Source organism: Salvelinus alpinus, chromosome 4 (assembly GCF_045679555.1).
Source record: "Salvelinus alpinus chromosome 4, SLU_Salpinus.1, whole genome shotgun sequence".
Taxonomy (NCBI): Eukaryota; Metazoa; Chordata; class Actinopteri; order Salmoniformes; family Salmonidae; genus Salvelinus; species Salvelinus alpinus.
This window is the reverse complement of record NC_092089.1, coordinates 40,098,744-40,124,487: the sequence shown is the minus strand read 5'-3', so window position 1 is coordinate 40,124,487 and position 25,744 is coordinate 40,098,744. Positions and strand designations below refer to the sequence as shown.

General features: G+C 42.7%; 1 protein-coding gene and 1 long non-coding RNA gene across 2 annotated transcripts; one reads left to right on the top strand and one right to left on the bottom strand.

Moving 5' to 3' along the window:
* Window positions 1-3,148: 3,148 nt before the first annotated feature.
* Window positions 3,149-25,744, bottom strand: LOC139573511 (CUB domain-containing protein 1-like). Its single transcript, XM_071397024.1, has 10 exons — window positions 25,323-25,744; window positions 21,990-22,220; window positions 21,335-21,703; window positions 20,790-21,161; window positions 16,879-17,076; window positions 16,115-16,501; window positions 15,022-15,211; window positions 14,676-14,842; window positions 12,122-12,209; window positions 3,149-6,284 (listed from the first exon to the last, which is right to left on the bottom strand). The coding sequence occupies exons 1-10, from the start codon at window positions 25,390-25,392 to the stop codon at window positions 5,807-5,809; spliced, it is 2,550 nt and encodes an 849-aa protein (XP_071253125.1). The 5' UTR covers window positions 25,393-25,744; the 3' UTR covers window positions 3,149-5,806.
* On the top strand, window positions 9,455-11,692 carry LOC139573512 (uncharacterized). Its single transcript, XR_011674615.1, has 2 exons — window positions 9,455-9,814; window positions 10,487-11,692. It is a non-coding gene; the product is annotated as an uncharacterized lncRNA (long non-coding RNA).

The following is a 25,744-nucleotide window of genomic DNA, read 5'->3' as shown; positions in this document are numbered from 1 at the left end:
AGCGCTATCCTATTGGCGCATTCTAGGTACTTTTGCAAATTTCCGTTAGGGAACGCCTACCCTGTGAAGTGCACGTGTGCAATAACTCAATTCGACTTTGCACTCCTAAACAGCGTGATTTTGTAAAACGTTTGCAAAGGGCGGAGTCTACAAGTCTGTTCTGTTCATAACAGATTCTAGTTTTGGGAACAGAAAACTGTATTGAGATCAAATGTTTAATTGATGAGAAGATGTGCAGAATGTCGGCCAAAATCCATCTCGTTACATCTTCTCCCACTGCGCGCCAGTGGGCTTCCTCTCACTACCATATTTGGTAGTGAGTGGAAACGCCAACCGGATGCTTCACATTTATACATCCACTGAAATATCTGTCTGTGGGCCCGTTGTTGATCGACTACATCGGCAATCCTTTTATGTTCTCACTCTGAGTCGCAGAAGGTTGGTTTGACAAAGTTAACTCATCGAATGGCTAATTATGCAATTATATCTGTTAGATACGGATACATTTTCCGTTCAAATCTCTTAGGTTATTATCTACTCATTAGTATTATTAGTTCGGCATCATGTATGAAACGTTTTATACTTTTCTTCAATAGATTATTTTAGTCTAGTATATTCGTAAATGGCCATGGCATTGGCCTTTTCATTTATACTGTAGTCATTGACCTTTCCTCAATTGGTTTGCTCAAATCCTGCATCCTTTCTCCTCCGTCCTCTGCAGTGGTGTAGTGGAGGGTATATGCTGTATTATCATATACAAACGTATTTTTCAGTGGGCATTGGGTATACAAAGTAATGGAGGGATATGCCGTATCAATTTATAAAGCTGATGGAACAGATCAGAATGTTTAACTTATAATGTTGATCAACTATTATTTATTCATATTTTAGGCGCAGCAATGTGCACACAGCAGTAAGGCCTACACGCAAATGTTCCTAAATGCAATTTACAGGAAAACACCTTTCTTAAATGTGCATATGAACAGAGATGAAAATATCCTAGAAATGTAGAAAGAGGGAAGATCTAAAGATGCAGGATCTATCATGGGATTGGTTTCTAATATAACTAGGATAATGCCTTTAGCCGCTAGACAATGAAAGAAAGTTGAAAGAAAACCAACAGAACAGCAGAACGCATATGAGGAAGTCTTTATAAAATAATTGCCTCCATGTTTCAATGGTGGGATTTTGGCTATAGGCTACTTTGAAGAAAGGTAAGACCTGCTTCATAATATGAAGTACAATGTCCAGGTTTCAAACCATTAAGGAACAGGAAAAATATGGCGATGCTAACAATAGGCCTAGCCGTCTTCTGGTAGATGGAAAGGCTTTCCCAAAAACCTTGTCAATTAAATGTTAACTAGCTACAATGTAGCCTACCTGACAGAATGATATCATGATTATTTGCATCAATCCAGTGGCCATTTGTTTAGCAAACTCCATCTCATGTGCTACAGAAACAAGCTAGCCAAACAGTGCTAGGTGCCTGCACACTTTAATTCAAGGGTAACTACACTCCGGAAAAAAAAGAAAAAAAATTCCCAGGCCATAAAAGTGGTCTCATGATGTGGTTTAAGCATTGTTTTGGACTTAGAACATCCAATTTAGTTGTTTTTCTATTAAAACTTGTGATTTTCTGACTAAGTTGACAGCCTAATTTATCTGTTTCAATAGTTGGCCTACTATTAGCCTACTTGCACAATACAGATTGGGTTGGCCTGACTGTGAAAGACCAATACGGGATTTATAGTTTTATGTCACTTTCTCATAGTATTTTTCAAACACGGCACCTTTCCTTCGCCGGGCGGGCCGTTTGGGATATTTGGGCCAAAATTTGAGTATACCACTTCTCCAGGCACCACTACACCACTGTTCCTCTGTCCCCTCCTTTTAAAAAAAGGTAAAAGGTAATCGATGAGAGGAGGCAAGGAAAGGGAACGTGAATGGAAATGTGCTTGTTTGAAATGAGACAGTCCTTCTCCACTGCATGTCATCAGGCAAATTACGTTTACAGATAAATGTGTAAAATAAATGTGTAAAGTGCTAAAAATGTATTTAGCTAGCTGTGCAAGCGATTTTAAAGATAAAAGGATAAGTAGCATATTGTTTTTAAATGTTTGCATTCTTTTGTCCTTCGAGAAAACAATAGCTAATTCAAAGGGGTTGTGGCAGATTTCAAAACTTCCGCGAAGGACTACAGATAGGATACACATGACTAACCTCGACGAAAGGTGGCTATCGAGAAGGGGAGGACACTTCCATCTGCTTACTAAAGAATTGGCACTTCCTCGACCACTCAACCACTTATCGGTTTCCAGGTCACAGAGGAGAGAAGATGGAGGAAAGAGGATGGACTTTTACCCAAATGAGAAAAGGCCATTGTGAAAGCGTGTGTCTGTGTGTCTGTGTGTCTGTGTGTGTATGATGCACCATCGAGAGTAGCCCCAAGGTCCGCTGAGGGCGCTATTACTTGACGTCAGGATAATAATAGCACCCTCTAGCGGACCTTGGAGCTGCATCGAAAGCATTATGACTGACTGCATCATCGCCTGCTACGGCAGCTGCACTGGTCTCGGACGTGGATCTACAGAGGGTGAGCTCCTAGCCCTACAGGAAATTTACACCAGGCGGTGTCTGAGGAAAGCCCGGAAGATTGCCAGAGAATTCAGCCACCCCAGTCATGGACTGTTTACTCCCTTACTGCCTGGCATGCGGTACAGGAGCATCAGGGCTCAGAGACAGTTTCTACCTCATGGCCATAAGACTGTTGAACAGCTAACCCATGGCGGCTGTCCACCTGCACCTTAAGACTATTTGCACAGAATCTCTGCATTCCCACTTCTCTCTCACTCTCACACACAACACACACACCTATTTATTATTTACCACTCTACCTTGCTCCTAACTAGTCACTATTTACTTTCTACTTACTTGTATATAACAGTACACTGACATACAGTAGTATATTCACAGTATATTATTATTACCTTGTTTTTTAACTCCTTTTTTTAATTATTGACAGTATTTTGGACTTGACACGAGAAATTTCAATCCCAATGATGATAACTCAACTATTTTATAACTTTGAACAATTCCCAGAGGTTTGTAAGACCCTGGGTTTAATAATAATTAGGCTCAGATTCTCAGATTCTGCAAAAGGTTAATTCTTTAATCAGAGAGCTCTGAAGTCAAAAATGCAAAAACAGTCATTTTATAACTCCCACCCCCACCTACTTACACACACACACACACACAGTTTTATCACTTTTCTACCAGCCTTGGCAGTTTCTCGCTGTTCCTCTCCTCCCTAGATTAGAGAGGCCTTGGAAGGGCCCTTTTTCCTGTTGTCAGTTTTCAGAGTTACAACAAGGTCATCTGTAGTTCAGTTGTCCTTTGTTGTCTCAACTCTCACATTGCTACATAGTAACACAATGGCCTAGTCACACACACATTTCATACAATTACATGGTTTCAGGGTGGAATTCTTTAGTCATTACTTTAAACATATAAATTCCTTTATCAGGACTGCGTTAGTTTTACCGCTCATTTGATTATTTCTGCAATGTTGAGGAAGCTCGCAAGTAAGCATTTCATTTCACCGTTTACGCTGTATCCTGTGCATATGATGAATAAACTATGATTTAAGTGTGTGTGTATGTGTGTAAAAAATAGGATTTTGACATAATCCATTTTTACCTTTACGTTTTATCTTCCTACACATTCACTGTAAACTTAATTAAATATACAAATACACATAGTATGTTCATCTCTATTATCATTAATTCAAAAGTAAGATTATTTAAAAGTTGAGGGTCGGTTTCCAGGACCCAGATTAAACCTATTCCTTAAAAAAAGGATGCTCAATGGAGCAATCAATTGAAACTAATTGCTTTTTAGTCCAAGACTAGGATTTCTACATCAATGAAACTGGTCCTTAAACTACATTTAAAAAAATGACAACATTCAGTGAAAATCAACGTTCTGTACATACCCTTCAAATATATTGAAAGCAAACATTTGGGACATAAAAACTTAGCATGGGTGCTGCTCACATAAAAAGTTACACTTTCACTATGCAGTGAAAAGGTGCCCACAGCCAAAACACATGACATTACCAACTGTGTCAAACAATGTGGGCTTCTTTGACAAACAATAGATTATAAGAAATTACAGTGAATCACATACATTTGGACACACCTACTCATTCAAGGGTTTTTCTTTATTTTTACTATTTTCTACATTGTAGAATAATAGTGAAGACATTAAAACTATGAAATGACACATATGGAATCATGTAGTAACCAAAAATGTGTTAAACAAATCAAAATAGATTTTAGATTCTTCAATGCAGCCACCCTTTGCCTTGATGACAGCCTTGCATACGCTAGGCATTCTCTCAACCAGCTTCATGAGGAATGCTTTTCCAACAGTCTTGAAAGAGTTCCCACATATGCTGAGCACTTGTTGGCTGCTTTTCCTTCACTCTGCGGTCCAACTCATCCCAAACCATCTCAACTGGGTTGAGGTCAGGTGATTGTGGAGGCCAGGTCATCTGATGCAGCACATACTCTCCTTCTTGGTCAAATAGCCCTTACATAGCCTGGAGGTGTGTTTTGGGTCATTGTCCTGTTCAAAAACAAATGATAGAACCACTAAGCGCAAACCAGATAGGATGGCGTATCGCTGCAGAATGCTGTGGTAGCCATGCTGGTTAAGTGTGCCTTGAATTCTAAATCACTGACAGTTTCAACAGCAACGCACCCCATCACACCTCCTCCATGCTTCATGGTGGGAACCACACACACAGAGATAATCCATTCACCTACTCTGCGTCTCACAAAGATACGGCAGTTGGAACCAAAAATCTCAAATTTGGACTCAATGGACAGCTTTCCACCGGCCTAATGTCCATTGCTCTTGTTTCTTGGCCCAAGCAAGTCTCTTCTTATTATTGGTGTCCTGTAGTGGTGGTTTCTTTGCAACAATTAGACCACGAAGGCCTGATTCACGCAGTCTCCTCTGAACAGTTGATGTTGAGATGTGTCTGTTACTTGAACTTTATTTATTTGGGCTGCAATCTGAGGTGCAGTTAATTACCGATTTCTGAGGCTGATGAACTTATCCTCTGCAGCAGAGTTAACTCTGGGTCTTCCTTTCCTGTGGCGGTCCTCATGAGAACCAGTTTCATCCTAGCACCTAATGGTTTTTGCGACTGCACTTGAAGAAACTTTCAACGTTTTTGAAATTTTCCGGATTGACTGACCTTCATGTCTTAAAGTAATGATGGACTGTCGTTTCTCTTCGCTTATTTGAGCTGTTCTTGCCATGATATGGACTTGGTCTTTTACCAAATAGGGCTATCTTCTGTATACCACCCATACCTTGTCACAACATAACTTATTGTCTCAAATGCATTAAGAAAATTGATTCCACAAATTAACTTTTAACAAGGCACACCTATTAATTTATATTCATTCCAGGTGACTACCTCATGAAACTGGTTGAGAGAATGCCAAGCGTGTGCAAAGCTGTCATCAAGGCAAAGGGTGGCTACTTTGAAGAATCTCAAATATTACATATATTTTGATTTGTTTAACACTTTTTTGGTTACTACATGATTCTATATGTGTTATTTCATAGTTAATGTCTTCACTATTATTATACAATGTAGAAAATAGTAAAAATAAAGAAAAACCTTTGATTGAGTAGGTGTGTCCAAACTTTTGACTGGTACTGTACATGCTATGAATTGAAGGGCTATGTTACTGTGCTTGGCATATACACCCAACCTACAGTCCACTCCCTTTCAGTCATGAGCCTCTGGCTCCACCGTTGGAGCCCGCTCTGTGTTCATATTGTTAGGTTGAGACTGTGCAGGGGTGTCACCATTGCTTCTGGAGCCGTACAGCTCATTGTCCACCATAGGCTGCTGGGCTTGACTTAAGGGTCTATTGGGGACAGGTGGGGCAATATGGGATGGGGGCACAAAAGGCTGGTAGATGCCCACCTCTGGACGTTCAGTGACTGTCCCCAGAGAGAGGGGCTTAGTCTCTGTGGGCCCAGTAAAGCTCTGGTACACATCCACAGCCGGGTCTCCATAGACATCCATCTCTGCCCCATCTCGCAGAAGATGGCTGTATACAAGTGTGTCCTCGATCGAGGCGTAGATGTGGGACTCGTTGTCTTTTCGTGATTTGGGGAAACTCCCGTTGTGCCCTGGCAGGAAGCTGGTCCCGTTGGGGTTGTAGATGGACACTTGGTGAGACAGCTGCCTTTTCTTCTTCCTACTCAACAGGAGGGAGATCAAAACACATTATTACACACAAGATAGGCTACTGTAAAGAGAGCAAATTATGTTGTCTTAAATAGTCACACTTATTAAGTCCCATAATTATATAAAGACCCTATGTATGTGTGCACTTATCATGACAAATCAAATCAAATTTTATTAGTCACATGCGCCGAATACAACAGGTATACAAGTTACAGTGAAATGCTTACTTACGAGCCTCTAACCGACAATGCAGTTTAAAAAAAATACGGATAAGAATAAGAAATAAAAGTAACAAGTAATTAAAGAGCAGCAGTAAAATAACAATAGCGAGACTATATTCAGGGGAGTACCGGTACAGAGTCAATGTGCGAGGGCACCGGTTGAGGTAATATTTACATGAAGGAGAGTTATTAAAGTGACTATACATAGATGATAACAACAGAGAGTAGCAGTGGTGTAAAAGAGGGGGAGAGGAGTGGGGAGGCAATGCAAATAGTCTGGGTAGCCATTTGATTAGGTGTTCAGGAGTCCTATGGCTTGGGGGTAGAAGCTGTTTCGAAGCCTCTTGGACCTAGACTTGGTGCCCCGGTATAGTTTGCCGTGCGGTATCAGAAAGAACAGTCTATGACTAGGGTGGCTGGAGTCTTTGACAATTTTAGGGCTTTCCTCTGACACTGCCTGGTATAGAGGTCCTGGATGGCAGGAAGCTTGGCTCCGGTGATGTACTAGGCCATTCACACTACCCTCTGTAGTGCCTTGCAGTCGGAAGCCGCGCAGTTGCCATACCAGGCAGTGATGCAACCAGTCAGGATGCTCTTAATGGTGCAGCTGTAGAACCTTTTGAGGATCTGAGGACCCATGCCAAACCTTTTCCATTTCCTGAGCGGGAATAGGTTTTGTCGTGCCCTATTCATGACTGTCTTGGTGTGCTTGGACCATGTTAGTTTGTTGGTGATGTGGACACCAAGGAACTTGAAGCTATCAAACTGCTCCACTGCAGCCCCGTCGATGAAAATGGGGGCGTGCTCGGTCCTCTTTTTCCTGTAGTCTACAATCATCTCCTTTGTCTTGATTATGTTGAGGGAGAGGTTGTTGTCCTGGCACCACTAGGCCAGGTCTCTGACCTCCTCCCTATAGGCTGTCTCGTTGTTGTCGGTGATCACGCCTACCACTGTTGTGTCATCGGCAAACTTAATGATGCTGTTGGAGTCGTGACTGGCCGTGCAGTCATGAGTGAACAGGGAGTACAGGAGGGGACTGAGCACACACCCGAGGGGCCCCTATGTTGAGGATCAGCGTGGCGGATGTGTTGTTACCTACCCTTACCACCTGGGGGCGGCCCGTCAGGAGGTCCAGGGTCCAGTTGCAGAGGGAGGTGTTTAGTCCCAGGGTCCTTAGCTTAGTGATGAACTTTGAGGGCACTATGGTGTTGAATGCTGAGCTGTAGTCAATTAATAGCATTCTCACATAGGTGTTCCTTTTGTCCAGGTGGGAAAGGCAGTGTGGAGTGCAATAGAGATTGCATCACCTGTGGATTTGTTGGGGCGGTATGCAAATTGGAGTGGGTCTAGGGTTTCTGGGATAATGGTGTTGATGTGAGCCATGATCAGCCTTTCAAAGCACTTCATGGCTACAGACATGAGTGCTATGGGTCGGTAGTCATTTAGGCAGGTTAACTTAGTGTTCTTGGGCACAGGCACTATGGTGGTCTGCTTAAAACATGTTGGTATTACAGACTCGGACAGGGAGAGTTTGAAAATGTCAGTGAAGACACTTGCCAGTTGGTCAGCGCATGCTCGCAGTACACATCCTGGTAATCTGTCTGGCCCTGCGGCCTTGTGAATGTTGACCTGTTTAAAGGTCTTACTCACATTGGCTATGGAGAGCGTGATCACACCGTCTTCCCGGAACAGCTGGTGCTCTCATGCATGTTTCAGTATTATTTGCCTCTTAGCGAGCATACAAGTAGTTTAGCTTGTCTGGTAGGCTAGTGTCATTGGACAGCTCTCGGGTGTGCTTCCCTTTGTAGTCTGTAATGGTTTGCAAGCCCTGCCACAGCCGACGAGTGTCAGAGCCGATGTAGTATGATTAGATCTTAGTCCTGTATTGATGCTTTGCCTTTTTGATGGTTCGTTGGAGGGCATTGCGGGATTTCTTATATGCTTCTGGGTTAGAGTCCCGCTCCTTGAAAGTGGCAGCTCTAGCCCTCAGTGCGGATGTTGCCTGTAATCCATGGCTTATGGTTGGGGTATATACGTACAGTCACTGTGGGGTCGACGTCATCGATGCATTTATTGATGAAGCCAATGACAGATGCTGTCTTAGCACCACAGTCAGAGGCTGGCACTATGTAAACAGCTACAAAAAATACAGATGAAAACTCTCTAGGTAGATAGTGTGGTCTACAGCTTATCATGAGACACTCTACCTCAGGCGAACAATAGCTTTAGACTTCCTTAGTAATCGTGCACCAGCTGTTATTTACAAAAATACATAGTCCGCCATCCCTTATCGTACCAGACGGCGCTGTTCTACCCTGCCGGTGCCGCGTATAACCAGCCAGCTGTATTTTGATAGTGTCGTCATTCAGTCATGACTCCATGAAGCATAAGATAATACAGTTTTGAATGTCCCATTGGCAGTTTATTCTTCCGAGTAGGTCATCCATTTTATAGTCCAAAGATTGCATGTTTGCTATCAGAATGGAAGGAAGTGGGGGTTTATTCGATCACCTACGAATTCTCAGAAGACAGCCTGCCCTCCGGACCTTTTTCTCCGCTTCCTCTTCACGGAAATCACGGGGATCTGGGCCTGTTCCCGAGAAAGCAGTATATCGTTCGCATCAGACTCGTTAAAGGAAAAAAAGGATTCTGCCAGTCCACGGTGAGTAATCGCAGTCCTGATGTCCAGAAGTTATTTTCGGTCGTACGAGACAGTAGCTGCAAAATTATGTACAAAATAAGTTAAACAAATAAAAGTTACAAACAACGCAAATAAACAAACAAAAAACACATTTTAATACAAGTAATCCCTTATTACCATTTTTTGAAATTGAAAATACCTCGGAGTGTAGCTATATTAATATAGACAAGCTAGAGTAAAAGTAAAATACACATAGCCTAGTTAAATACAGGTAAAAAAAAAAAAAATGTATCTCCACAACACTCCACCGTCACTGTTGCACTCCACTCCAGCAGGTGGTGATAGTGTAAAAATGTGTTTCGAAAAAGGGCACGTGGAACAGGAAAAACACTTGCTAGCAGCTACTCAGCTAGTTAACTAACAAAATGTTGCCTAACATAAAATCATTGAGAATGTTGCTTAACATGCGATTAAAAGCGGCTGTCGATGAGCTATTCGGAGCAGTTGAAACAACGATAGCAGAGTACCAGCAAGAATTATGCCGTTCAAAAGAGGAGAAAGACCGAACGATAGCAGAGTACCAGGAAAAAGTGTCCCGTTCGGAAGAAGAGAACGCCCGGCTACAGAGGCTGCTGGATGTCGTTCTTAAACCAGAAATAAAGTTACAGAGACTAGAAGGTGCGTTTCCATCACATTTCAACGCTACCAATAGTTTCGTCACAAACTGTCCCGTTAAATAGCAAATGTGCCTACTCTGGTCATGGCACGTGTGTTCTAGCCAACAGCTCGCATAAAGCCTATACTACAGGCTGTAAACTAGTCTACATGAGATTATTATGGAAAACAGCGAGAATATAATTATTTGTCAAGCATCCATCAAGACATTAGAATAAGACCCTCGATATTATTCACCACCCTGTGAAATGTATAATGCATTTCATCTGTTGCCTAATAAACTGCATGGTGTCACGAGTCATAGACGACCATACACCATATAATCCAAATGTACTTAGATATGTTTATTATATCAATATTTGCGTATAAAGGCGTTTGCACCGCCTTTTATCGCATAATTTATTTTACCGACACAAAAAGATCACACTGTCAAACGAACAAATTATCTGTAGGCATTTATACAACTGTACCGAAACTTCCCGTTTCCATCACAGCTATCGTGTTTTTGATATATATATGTTGTGACTTGCATAAAACTGTCTGGAAATGTGGTTACTGTGTAGCTCAAAAGTTACATGTATCTGGCTAGAACACATTTCTTGTAAACCAGCATCTCAGCATTTGAATGTACTAGCCAATGTACTAGCTAAGTATGTCATGCTCTTTTTCCCACAGACCTCCAGCAGCTCACTCTCTCCATCTCTGAAGAGGAGGTTCCCCTTGAGCAGCAGCACTGCAAGCAGGATTGTAGTCCCGGTCTGGGGCAGGAGGACCCTTCTCAGATTAAAGTGGAACAGGAGGAACTATGGATCATCAGTCAGGGACGAGAGCAGCTTCAAGCGATGGATTATGATACTGATGATACTGATGATTCTGCTGATACAGAAACCTTCATATCTACTGCCAGTGTAAAATGTGACTATAATCAGAACCCAAGTCAGTCCTCACATCTTTACCAAATTTTAACCCAACGTGAAGAAAACACAGAGAGGGATGAGCTACCCAGCACCACAACGCAAATTGAACAGATTAAAATGGAGTTCTTCAGTAACAGTGACTCTCAACCCCCCTCTGCAGTCAATTCAGACTGGTCGGAAACTCAGGGTGAGAGCGGTGAAAGTGTTGATCGGATGGAGAGTGAAGGACCTCCACTCAAGTCAAAGAGAACACAGACTAAAGCTGGACCAAGCTTCCATGTCTGTTGTCCCATCTGAAATCCCCTATCTCCAGTAATGCTGTTCGTCATTGTAGAATATGTGCAAAACCTTATCACCGTGACGTCTCTAGTGATTCATGCCCATAGACATACACAGCTATCTCGGTGTGGTATCTGCGGAAGAACCTTTGAGTCTGTAGAAAGTTTGAAAGAACATCTACATTTTCACGTTGCAAGTACAGGATCACTTTCTTGTTACATCTGTGGTATATGTTTCACAGAGGATGAGGAGGTTTTGCTGGAAGAGCATATGAGCAATCACAAACTGAAACTGGATCGCTGTCTTGTGTGTAAGAAACGTTTAGAAACTCGCCAGGGTCTGACATTGCATATCAGGACTCTTGATCAGGATTGAAAATTGAGAGCCCCGACCTGGGCCTATGACCTGCAGCCTGAGCCTGTCCATATTATGCCTTTACAAGCAGTCTTTTTTTATTTTGAAATTGTAAAAACAATGTGAACGTGAGGGAGGAGTAGCCTATATTGTCATAATCAAACTTCATTAAAACACTACAGCAGTTTTTGCGGAAGAAATCACTCTGATAAAATGCTCCAGTTCCATATCCTAGTAAAGGAAGCCTGAGTAAGACCCTTGTGGGTCTGCTGAAGGTCTGTGTATACTGAAATGCATTTTTAAAAATATCAAATAAACTATTGAATGGAGAGTGTCACGAGTCGCCTTCTAATGCATAGTTGCCATATGTACTCAAAAGGATGGTTTCTCAGACAGATTAAGCCTAATCCTGGACTAAAAAGCACTTTCAATGGATATTAATCTCTAATTGAATAGGAACAATTATAACCACAAATAGGTGCTGTGGCATAAAAAAATCAAAAGGCCAGACACTTTGAAAGTTAAAATCCTTCAACGTGGGCTAAAACATTAAAGTACACCAACGTGTATTGGCTTAGGCCTTCATCAGGGTGTCCTTAGCACCTAGTTGTGGTTATAACTTTTGCATTACCATTCCTCTGCAAGAGCAGTTGTGGTTGTTTTGGAATACGCTCCTGCTACTTTTTCTTGGAGATGAATCTGTCTGAGAAACCATCCCAACATTTATCATGAAGGGCTAGAGAAAAGGTAGCTCACTTACTTGATCACCACACAAACCACAGCCAACACAATCACCATGAGAACCAGCAGAGCTGCCACCGCACTCAGAATGCTGGTCAGAAGCAGGTCTTAGGAACAGGAACACACACACAGGTCAGTATTCACTGATATCCCATTATCAACCCACTCACTTAACATAATGTTTCAAATCCAGAGGCTGATAACACTTAATATACAAAACATTAGGGACACTCTTTCCATGACATGGACTGACCAGGTGAATTCTGGTGACAGCTGTGATCCCTTATTGATGTCACTTGTTAAATCCACTTCAATCAGTGTAGATGAAGGGGACAAGACAGGTTAAACAAGGATTTTTAAGCCTTAGGCAAGAACAGGGTATAGTAGTAGGTGCCAGGCACATCGGTTTGTGTCAAGAACTGCAACGCTGCTGGGTTTTTTAAGCTCAACAATTTCCCATGGTTATCAAGAATGGTCTACCACCCAAAGGACATCCAGCCAACTTGACTCAACCAGGGCCGGTCCTTGCCGTTCTGCCACCTGTCGTAGAATTACAACATTATGTTAATCACATTACTTTTATATTAGAATGTATCCCTATATTAGTACATTCAGACTGTCTGTTATTACTAATAGGCAACAGAATAGTGTTCTTAGAACTCTATGTCCATGTGTCTGAGAGGAGCCGCTGAGGCTTGGTAATAAGACATTCCATTCCATGATTAGTGTCTGTGTGCCTGTCTGTCGGTGCCAGGGAGACCCTATAACCTTTTTCTCTCCCATATGGCAGATGAACACTGAACTTAATAATTTGAGGGAATGACCTAGTGTCTATGTTACATTAGTATTTCTGTATAAACAAGCAGTAAATGACCTTGAGACAGAAACCTGTTGCGATGTAATCGTGATGTCTGTTGCATGAGAGCACAATGTACCTTTGTATAAATTCTCTCATCTGTGATTTGTCATGAACATCCAGGTGGATGGACTTTGCTATAAAATGCTGTGGTTTAGTCCCGCTGGTTGAGTTCTCAGGGATCACCTCCAGGGTGGTTACTGACCAACTCCATTACTGCACTAATTAAATAATAAAGTTAAATTGTTTTGAAGAAATCTAAAAGTCTCTCCGTTGATTAGAATAATTCTACCACGCCCTAGGCGAGACCACAACTAGAATACTCCCAGTAAGCGAGAAAAAATGTCTAAAAGATTTGGTCTGGATTGGACCAAAAATCAATGTCCATGGATTTGTAAATCAAGGCCGATCCGGACTGCACCAAAAAATGACACCCAAAAGGTGTTGGTCCGTGCTTCCGTGCTCACTGAGGTGTAGCCTGAAATTGAATTCTATGAATGCCCATCTATGTGGTAAGCCTAACGTTTGTAAAACACACACAAAAGACTTCCAAAAGACGTCGGCTTGTGCTTACTGGGGTGTAGCCTACCATGTGGCCCCCAATGGAATTTTATGAATGCCCATCCATGTGCTAGGCCCACTGTTTGTAAAACAGGCCGTTTCATTGGCTTCATTACTACGGATTCCTGTGACTAATCAATTTGGCTATTTAAGCTCTGAATATCAGCTACCAACTTTATCAGGCGTTATCGTGAGCCTATTTGCACAGCGTGAAATGCAAAAGTACTTTTTTGCTATGATCAGCTTGTCAAAAATGGAGGGATACAAAATTGAAATCACTGATCACGACAATGGGTTGAAACTCCTGGAAAACAGTTGTGATTGTCCATTCCATATTGTCCATTTAACTTTGACCTATCCTGCTTTTAGGATATGTTGTTAACATGACAGCGCATTTTTTATTTGATTGAGGGCCATTTAGATTAGGCTATTTAATGGGAGAAACCTGTATGATGTAAAAAGTGTCCGTCTCATTACATTATCATACATTTTATCTCCAGTCTGTAGGCTACAGAAAAGGCCACATACTCTTTCTACCATATCCTATATCTGCTACATGATTTCATGTTAGATCATTTTTTTGACTGAAAGTTGGTGCAGAGCAGCGATGCGTCTCTCCAACAGAACCCCAGAGAGGCTCGCTGGGAATGGACAAGCAAAATATTTTGCACCCTTGCCTTTGACAAAGTGGGCACTGCTTATCAAAGGGCGTCATCAACGCTCACCTAAAAAAAAAGGCCATATGCCACTGGTTGAGAAAAATGGTCATTGTTTGGTCAGTTTAGCTCAGAAAATGGTCAGTTTACCTCAGAAAATGCCACCCTCGTCAAACTGCCGCCATAGGCAGCTGCCTAATCCTACCTAATGAGTGAGTCCAAGCTCCAATGAATTCAGTTTGTTCTGAGGGCAAAATGGGGCAAAATGGGGGGAGTGCAACTCAATATTAGGAAGGTGTTCCTAATGTTTGGTATACTCAGTGTAGTAAGACCAGAATTAACAAAATATCAGAATGGTATAGAGAAATGCTGAGAAACATGGAGCGTTAGATTTTCACTGCAATTTCAAATTCACTTTAAACTAACAACCTATGGAGAGGGAGTGAGAGGAGAACAACACTGCTTATCATGATGAATGCTCCACACGGTCGGTCACTCACTCTTGTCCTTGTGCAGTGTGATCTGTGTGAGCACGCTGAAGTCTCCTCTCTCAGGCATACAGTTGGACATGTTGAGGTAGAAGCTCTCTGAGACAGTGATCTTCCTGCCTGCATCCTCGTCCTCCCGCCGGCTGTACATCTCCTCCAGGGAGCCCAGGATCTGCACCCTGATCAAATCAAATGTATTTATATACAGCACATCATAAAGTGCTTTACAGTAATCCGGCCTGGACCCCAAGACCAAGCAAGAAAGAAGCAAGACCACAGTGGCCATGAAAAACTCCCTAGAATGAAGAAACCTAGAGAGGACGTCTCAGAGGGGTACCCCATTCTATTCTAGTTGTACCTGATGCCCGTGTGGCGGTTGCTGCACTTAGGCTGGCTGATGTTGTCGAACATGAGGTGGGCTTCCAGCTTGGAGGGGACAACGACGATCCAGGACACAGTGGAGTAGGACTTCATTCCCACAGGCCAACTAGGGGTGGCCAGGAGAGTTGGTACTCCTTTCATTGGGTATACCGTGAAAATGTATCTCTCTGTGTGTACATCAGGGGGAGAATAACATATTTGCAGTTACAGTACTACTTTTATATAAAACAATTTATTAAAGATGTAACTTCATGGCCAAAAGTATGTGGACACCCGCTCGCCAAACATCTCATTCCAAAATCATGGGCATTAATATGGAGTTGGTCCCCCCTTTGTTGTTATAATAGCCTCCACTCTTCTGGGAAGGCTTTCCACTAGATGTTGGAACATTGCTGCAGGGACTCGCTGCCATTCAGCCACAAGAGTATTAGTGAGGTTGGGCACTGATGTTGGGCGATTAGGCCTGGCTCGCAGTCGGCATTCCAATTCATCCCAAACATGTTCGATGGAGTTGAGGTCAGGGTTCTGTGCAGGCCAGTCAAGTTCTTCCACACTGATCTCAACAAACCATTTCTGTATGGACCTCGCTTTGTGCATGGGGCATTGTCATGCTGAAACTTTGCCACAAAGTTGGAAGCACAGAATCCCCTAGAATGTCATTGTATGCCGTAGCGTTAAGATTTCCCTTCACTGGAACTAAGGGGCCTAGCCCGAACCATGAAAAAAAAAAAAAAAAACGTTGGACTGCCAGATGGTGAAGCGTGATTCATCACTCCAGAGAATGCATTTCCACTGCTCCAGAGTCCAATGGCAGTGAGCTTTACACCACTCTAGCCGACGCTTGGCATTGCGCATGGTGATCTTAGGCTTGTGTGCAACTGTTCGGCCATGGAAACCCATTTCATGAAGCTCCCTACAACCGAGGACAGTCGATTTTTTACGCGCTACGTGCTTCAGCACTCTTGCGGTTCCATTCTGTAAGCTTGTGTGGCCTACCGCTGAGCTGTTGTTGCTCCTAGACGTTTCCACTTCACAATAACACAGTTAAACCTTTAATTAAAACATGTTACCTGCAATCTCCCTGGTGAAGGAGATGTTGAGTAAAGGGTGTGCGAATGGCCACCTCTCTTTCCCTCCCATTGTCGAGGCTGAAGCTGTGATGGACACGTTGGTGTGGACCTGGACTTTGCGTATGGCTCCCTGAGGGCAGAACTGACCCACGGTGGTGCCGTCATCGTCCTCGGCCACGGTGAGAGTGACAGAGCCGTTGCAGGGTTGTTCTGGCAGGGACTGCCTGAGGCTGCCAGTAGTGGGCAGGAGCTCTACCGTGCCATGCCGAGGGGGACGGAGGATCCAGGTGACATTGCCCAGGGGAGCGGGAAGACACCTCTCCAGGACGGGCACCGTCAGAGGGACAGAGGCTGCTGCTGCTGGGCAGCCCCTCCAGTGACGGCACTCTGCGAAATGGAGAAGAGGTGAAGGATACAAACCAAAATATAGTTGAATATATACCATAGTTTGTGGTGCCTTAGGATCTCAAGAAGGACAAAGAATTTGTTCATCCTAATTACCACACTCCATATATTTTTTAAAGGGAAGCCAAAAATGTAGCATTGAATTGCAGTGATTGTTTAGTTAGGGTTTAAGGCCACACTCACACACACGTTGAACGGTATATCATGTTATTCTTCTATGACGTCAAGCCAGACCAACACAATGAGAGGTTAGTGACTGGGCGAGCAGCATAGTGTTAATAATAATGCTTATGGTTATATAACTCAGAGCAGAGCAGTTAGGCCTTAGTTACCTTAGTTACTAGTTAGGCCTTAGTTACCTATGATTCTGATGGCGGTCAGTAGCAGCTCCTGACATGGGCAGTCCTGGAAGGACAGCTGAGAGATCTTCCCTGAGGGAACAGTGATTTTCTCCTGGATGACAGAGTTCAGCTTCAGCTCACAGTCAGACATGAGGTTAGTTTTCTCAATATGGAGGGAAAGACTCCGCTCTTTCCTCAGGTCCACGTTGCACATCACTGCAAAGTATGTCACAGTAACAAATCATATACATGTAGCTGCACATCCACTTCCACTGACTAACTTACTATAACTCATGCAGGCACATAGCAAAATTAAGACAAGGATTTCACATTTAAGAAGAAGAATACCAAAAGTCTGCCCCAGTGGCAATCTGCAATGTTAAAAGCTGTATACAGTTGAAGTCGGAAGTTTACATACACCTTAGCCAAATACATTTAAACTCAGTTTTTCACAATTCCTGACATTCAATCCAAGTAAAAATTCCCTGTTTTAGGTCAGTTAGGATCACCACTTTATTTTAAGAATGTGAAATGTCAGAATAATAATAGAGTGATTTATTTCAGCTTTTACTTCTTTCATCACATTCCCAGTGGGTCAGAAGTTTACATACACTCAATTAGTATTTAGTAGCATTGCCTTTAAATTGTTTAACTTGGGTCAAACTTTTTGGGTGGCCTTCCACAAGCTTCCCACAAGAAGTTGGGTGAATTTTGGCCCATTCCTCCTGACAAAGCTGGTGTAACTGGGTCAGGTTTGTAGGCCTCATTGTTCGCACACGCTTTTTCAGTTCTGCCCACACATTTTCTATGGGATTGAGGTCAGAGCTTTCTGATGGCCACTCCAATACCTTGACTTTGATGTCCTTAAGCCATTTTGCCACAACTTTGGAAGTATGCTTGGAGTAAATGTCCATTTGGAAGACCCATTTGTGACTAAGCATTAACATCCTGAGATGTTGCTTCAATATATCCACATCATTTTCCTTCCTCAGGATGCCATCTATTTTGTGAAGTGCACCAGTCCCTCCTGCAGCAAAGCACCCCCACAACATGATGCTGCCACCCCTGTGCTTCACGGTTGGGATGGTGTTCTTCGGCTTGCAAGCCTCCCCCTTTGCCCTCCAAACATAACAATGGTCATTATGGTCAAACAGTTCTATTTTTGTTTCATCAGATCAGAGGACATTTCTCCAAAAAGTACGATCTTTCCAATGGTCATTATGGCCAAACAGTTCTATTTTTGTTTCATCAGATCAGAGGACATTTCTCCAAAAAGTACGATCTTTGTCCCCATGTGCAGTTGCAAACCGTAGTCTGGCTTTTTTATGGCGGTTTTGGAGCAGTGGCTTCTTCCTTGCTGAGCGGCCTATCAGGTTATGTCGATATTGGACTCGTTTTACTGTGGATATAGATACTTTTGTACCTCTTTCCTCCAGCATCTTCACAAGGTCCTTTGCTGTTGTTCTGGGATTGATTTGCACTTTTTGCACCAAAGTACGTTCATCTCTAGGAGACAGAACGCGTCTCCTTCCTGAGCGGTATGACGGCTGCATGGTCCCATGGTGTTTATACTTGCGTACTATTGTTTGTACAGATGAACATGGTACCTTCAGGCGTTTGGAAATTGCTCCCAAGGATGAACCAGACTTGTGGAGGTCTACAATTTGTTTTCTGAGGTCTTGGCTGATTTCTTTTGATTTTCCGATGATGTCAAGCAAAAAGACACTGAGTTTGAATGTAGGCCTTGAAAACATCCACAGGTACATGTCCAATTGACTCAAATGATGTCAATTAGCCTTTCAGAAGCTTCTAAAGCCATGACATAATTTTCTGGAATTTTCCAAGCTGTTTAAAGGCACAGTCAACTTAGTGTATGTAAACTTCTGACCCACTGGAATTGTGATACAGTGAATTATAAGTGAAATAATCTGTCTGTAAACAATTGTTGAAAAAATGACTGTGTCATGCACAAAGTAGATGTATAGTTTGTTAACAAGAAATTTGTGGAGTGGTTGAAAAACGAGTTTTAATGACTCCAACCTAAGTGTATGTAAACTTCTGACTTCAACTGTATATTAGAGCTACAGTAATCCCCTTTTGTGGTTGGTAACATTAACCACAAGACAGAGTGGTTTGTCAAATTACCGCTGATCTAAAAGCTCCATGTTATTATAATGAATTGTAATATGTTGGATCTGTACAACTACAGTAGCTATTACCACTACTACTACATTATCTAAATACATCTGACACTACACAACAATTGGCCTTAAAGGGATGGTCACCAATCCCTTTGATACTTTATGATAATTTGGACAAGATGAGCAAAAAATGCTAATATACAGTGCATTCGAAAAGTATTCAGACACCTTAATCTTTTCCACATTTTGTTAAGTTACAGCCTTATTCTAAAATTTATGCAATACATTTGTTCCTCATCAATCTACAAACAATAGCCCATAATGATAAAGCAAAAACAGGTTTGTACATTTAAAACATTTTAGAAAAAAATACCTTATTTACATAAGTATTCAGACCCTTTGCGATGAGACTCGAAACTGAGCTCAGGAGCATCCTGTTTCCATTGATCATCCTTGAGATGTTTCTACAACTTGATTGGAGTCCAGCTGTGGTAAATTCAATTGACTGGACATGATTTGGAAAGGCACATGCCTGTCTATATAAGGTCTCACAGTTGACAGTGCATGTCAGAGCAAAGACCAAATCACCAAGACTCTTTTTAAAGCTGGCTGCCCAGCCGAACTGAGCAATCGGGGCGGAAGGGCCCTGGTCAGGGAGGTGACCAAGAACCCGATGGTCACTCTGACAGAGCTCCAGAGTTTCTCTGTGGAGATGGGAGAACCTTCCAGAAAGACAACCATCTCTGCAGCACTCCAACAATCAGGCCTTTATGGTAGAGTGGCCAGACGGATGCCACTCCTCAGTAAAAGGCACATGACAGCCCGCTTGGAGTTTGCCAAAAGGCACCTAAAGGACTCTCAGACCATGAGAAACAAGATTCTCTGGTCTGATGAAACCAAGATTGAACTCTTTGGCCTGAATGCCAAGCATCACATCTGGATGAAACCAGGCACCGCTCATCACCTGGCTAATACCATCCCTAAGGTGAAGCATGGTGGTGGAGGCCTCATACTGTGGGGATGTTTTTCAGCGGCAGGGACTGCGAGACTAGTAAGGATTGAGAGAAAGATGAATGGAGCAAGTCTCTGAACATCCTTGAGTGGCCTAGCCAGAGCCCGGACTTGAACCCGATCGAACATCTCTGGAGAGACCTGAAAATAGCTGTTCAGCGACGCTCCCAATCCAACCTGACAGAACTTGAGAGGATTAGCAAGAAGACTCAAGGCTGTAATCACCTAAACCTGTTTTTGCTTTGTCATTATGGGGTATTGTGTGTTGATAGATGAGGGGGAAAAAACGATGTTATCCATTTTAGAATAAGGCTGTAACGTAATAAAATGTGGGAAAAGTGAAGGGGTCTGAATACTTTCCGAATGCACTGTAGGACCATGACTTCAGTTGAGTCTCAGTGGGAGGAGCTATATGAGGATTGCCTCAATGTAATGGCTGGAATGGAAAAGATTGCCTTGTGTTCATACGTGTTAGGAATTGAGAGGGAAAGAGCAGGGCTTTCCACAAACTAACACATGATTCATCCTCTCCTTTTTTACTAAAGCTGTGTTTTCCAAACCTTTCCTGGAGAACACCTAGCCATTCCACTTCCCTATTCCAGTACCTGCACACCTGATTCAAGTTATCAAGAGCTTGATGTAGTTGACCAGTTGAATCAGGCATGCTGGTAATGGAAAAGATAAAGTCAGTCAAATTGCTGGGGATACTCAAGGAGGGTTTTTGGAAAAAGTTTTCTAAAGCCATCTAATTTATTGTACACAGTGTCCTGTAGTGACCTGGAAGACTCCTCCTCTTGGCTGAAACCTTGAAGCGGAGGGAGAGACCAGTGGAGCCGTCTCCGATCCTGTTCATCTCACAGTTCCTTAGGATCAGGGAGAAGGAGTCCCGACGTTGGGCCGGCTGGGGGTCCGACAGCTTCTTCACCACCGCGAACCGCCCGTTACCGTGGTGATACTCCACGGCCGGCTCCTTCTTCAGGCACTGCGGCTGGGTCTGACCCAGGAAGACAACCGTAGCGTTGTGTTTGGGAGGGACCACAAACTTCCACTCCATCTGGTCATCGTCAGGGAAACTATTCGGGTAGTCTGGAGAGAGCAACTCCGAAGACGATGTCCCTTCCGGTAAAGTCACTTTGAGGACAGCAAGTGCTGAGGGACAATGATATGTTGATGAAGTGTCAGAAAATACAAGGTTAACCAGGTCCACTAAATCATGTCTGTGGCCATGACTAAAAACATACAGACATAAGTAATCCATTTATATTAATGAAAACAATGTGATTTTACGTCAGTTGTCTGAAACCACTGTCTGACCAACTCACATTTGATTTCCTCTCCAACAGACACGTTGAACATGGTGGGGTTCAGTTTCCGTCCTCCAGTGACCTCCAGAGAGAGCCTGCCCTGGTTCAAGACCTGAGCCCCAGAGACGCTGCCGTTCCTGCAGTACGTCCCGATGGCAGCCTCCCCTGTCCTCTGGAGGGCTAGCAGGGTATACGTGTGCTGGTCTTGACATCTCTCAGAGGGCAGGATCTGTCTCATCCCCATCTGGGTGAAGTCCAAATGGAACGCCCGTGGAACCGGGGCCTTCAGGTTCCAGATAAAGGTACGGTTGAAGTTCTGGAGTGGAAGCATTCCGGTTCTAGACTCAATGGGGGTGATGTCTCCATTACAGGACTTTGTGGTACAATCTGATGGAAGGAGGGTAGGAGTTAGAGGAAGTCAATACAGAGACGAACACACAGGTATGCTCACACACACAGTCACATATGGACTATGTATTATGAAAATGCACACAGGTATCCCACTTGTAAACACTATGTAATAGCAATATAACTACAGTGTACAATATGCCTATACTGTAATGACACTGTATTTCTGTACCATGTGGACAAGCTATAGACACTCTAAGGACACTATGGACACTCTAAATACCATGGAACCACCACCATTATATATTTCATAGAGAGTTCTTACCTATTTCCCTAACCACCTCCACAGTGAAGACTTCCTCTGGTTTGGGGCAGGTGAACTCTATGTTCACAGCAGCTTTGGGGTCTGTCAGCAGCACACTTCCAGCTCTGGAGCAGGACTTCTTCAAGCCTGTACCGGTGCATACCGTACACTTTGACCCCCTGCTGCGCTCTGAACTCTGGCTGATGTTGAGAGTAGTGCCCTGGTCGGGGGTGAGCGTCAGTGTCACACCCTCTGAAAGAACAACAACCAAGGAAGGGATTGATGAATTAAGGTAGAAGAGTGGCATCAGTTGGGGAGGCAGGGTTGTTCTATACCACATGGGTATTTTACATAACCACACCTCTGTCAAAACGATATTAATTTGTACAAAACATAAACAGAGTCTTAGAATACAAAACAATGTCCTTTTTTTATCTGACTGACATGTAGGACTACTACCCAGTAGACAGAAAAAACAACTGATGTTTTTCTCAGCCTGACCTCATGTCCTTTTTTTGCTACAGCGTGTTAGAAAAGACTCATATGACTGAGGGAGTGTGTAGGGAGATGATCATGTCAACAGCTTGGCTCCACTTCCTGTATGACTAACCAGCCCCACGTCTGTGAGCTAGGGCCTACTGAACAAACATAGGCCTTGTCGTTCAACAGTTCAGACTGACATATATCTGTGATGCTGTATCCGTAAACGTCCTTATCTTTAGACAATCACTCTCTTCATCTGCCTCTCCCTCTCTATCTGAAGCACACACACACAAGCGCTCTCTCTCTCCTTCTATCTGTCTGACTTATGCTTTCCCCTAAACCTTACCTAGTAACATAGCCGAGATATAATCTGATTGTGTGACTGTTTGACATTGGAGATGTTACTGGGAAGCCTTGTTTGTCCCTCGCTGTTACATGTACAGCTATTACAGTCCAGCTGTCACTGTTGACACTGGGATAAGATGTGTAAGCCACAACTTACGGGGGCTTGACTAAACATTATTCTGCCTACCTAGCTATATCATTACACACCAAACTGCTCCTACAGATTGTAGAAAAAAGAACAAAGGGAAGTGCTGCTAGAATACAATAGTAGATATTTGTAAATTGAAGGTGCTCTTGATAAAGGGGTTAATTGGCCATCAAAAAAACAAAGAGGACCAAGGCACTCTAAGGCCTTTTAAATATATGAAGAGTGCCTGATCCTCGTCCTCCTTGTTTTTGATGCTGATCCTATTGTCTGACCTATGCAAATACTGCCCCCCCCCCCCCCCCCCCCCCTGTAATCTTCAATGCAAACTCAGTGTCCCTGGTCTACATATAGAAACCGATAAGCCGTTGTTCCACCTGATTCCTAATAAAATATTAGATGAGTTGGAAGTTTTTTCCTTAGTTAGTTGGTCTTTGGATAGAACCAATGCATCAACAATCCTCACATCATTCCTATTTATCCACTGAACCAGACTCATGCATTAAAGATGTTTTCCTATGTTTATTCATAAAGCACAACATGGGCCAGTCAACATCTATGTTGTCTGTCATTTGCATCCCATCTACACACTTTTGTTTTAGGAAACTGACAAGGTCTGTGTGTGGTTGTGCCAGTGTCAACAACAATTATTTAATGCATAGTCTACCTATAGAATACATCCTCTTCCAATTCAAGAATATCCCTGCAACTTCATAATACTGTTAGTGTCCATCAGTAAGTGTTATCATGGGAAACATGTCATAGAATATATCATTGTATACATATCTACATTTCAATCTTTATAGTAAAGGAACAAATGCAATGACCTAGTCGTAAAATAAAAAGGAACTAAAATAATTTCCCTATAATTACATTTTATTTTTTTCCAGAATCACAAAAATCACAAATGTATGACGGTTCACTTCTAAATGTTTAAAACTATTACCAGATTAAAACAAAATCTTAAAATGATAATTCTGTTTACTGACACTCAGCAGTGACTAGCCATATATTGGACTAAACACTGTTTTCATTGGTTTTAACACAGTTGCACCAGACAGTATTGTGGCATCTGTCTTCCATCTAACCACAGGTGTTTGGAGAAGATAGTTAACCCTCCTGCTGTGTTCCGGTCCAATTGGACCGATTTACAAGTTTCTCTCTGAAAAATGTAGTTCATTTCATCTGATTGTCATAAGGTTCCATGACTTATTCCACACAGGGCATCTGAACACACAAAATACATTTTGATGATTTTCATAAAATTTTGGGTGTTTTATTTCACTTTTGTACACCTGTGGTGTTCCTGGTCAAAAATAACCGGTAATAAGAAATTAATGGGTGAGACTACAATTAGTGTTTAAAATTGAGTTCAGGCACATGCCCATTCATCAGATAGACACACTTCCTCTCCCAGACCCCCACATGCATGTGTGTTTGAGCACACACACGCACACGCACACGCACACACACACACACACACACACACACACACACACACACACACACACACACACACACACACACACACACACACACACACACACACACACACACACACACACACACACACACCTCACTCCCCTTCTTGGCTTCCATGGCAACCCCCACGGGAACCTTTCCCCAATAGAATCTTTCCCCCACGGGAACCACACCTGTTGGCATTCTCACAAACAATTGCAACATTGTTTCAATAATATATAGAACTTTTCTCGCAGCTCTGGTATATAAAGCTTTTTTGAGGCCTTGCTCACAATTCATTCTGTCGCAGCACAATGACCAAACGATTTACTGGATGTGAGGCTCTTGATCATATCTTTGATCATGACACTGGTGAGGAGGAGAGAGTCCTTGTTGAACATTGACACAAAGTAGTCTGTGCTAAATAGCACAATATGTTTCATCTGAGTATTTGTTACAGTCAAAATAATCCATACATTGTGCTTTTTTTACTCAAAAGGTATTTGTATGAGCTCAGGTCAATGAGGCCTAAAGGCCATAAATAGCAAATAGAAGTTCAAAACTTGTAATGTTCACAAGAACTTAAGTTGATAAAAATATCTAACCCAACATTATGTGATAATGTATGTATTATTATGGATTTATAATCAGCTATTATGGGGCGGTCTATTTGTACCGGGAACACAGAAATAATTAACACGAAACGAACACAACAGGAGGGTTAATTAGCACAGGTGTCTTCACTATGTCTTCAATCTAACCCTATAAAGATGTGTATCAATTTAGCCGAAATGAAAGACAAGATGCTTCCAAAACCGTACCGCATGCGACGCTTGTTATCGTTCAGACCGAGCATCGCGGCTCTTAACAAAACTCCCTATTATGTGTAATGTAATGGAACTGAGTAAGCAGTGACTTACCAGATATAACGAACACGGTGTGAGCGATCCCCAAAAGCTGCAGAGCCCAGCCGACCGTTGATAAAGTCATGCCTTTATTTTCAGCGTCGGTATCTCAAACGATAAGCTATATAACTCAACTAAAATTGGCACAAATCGCGACTACGGCTTTGGACCTCCGTGTAGTTCTTTCGCTTTGAGTAAAATGGGTTACACCTACATTTGCTTTCCTGCTGTGTGACATCACTTCTCAGGTAAGGCGTTCCTCTTGCAGTCATTTTGACAGGTGAGTTGTTGCTTGAAGAATTGCAACATATTTGAACTCGGTGTCGTTTTTTAAAAAAGTTTATAGAAAAATAAGCTGTAATGTAATACAAAATGAACAGACCGGGGTCTGATAGGTATTTAGTCAAATCTAGCCTTTTAGACCTCGGTAGCAAGCT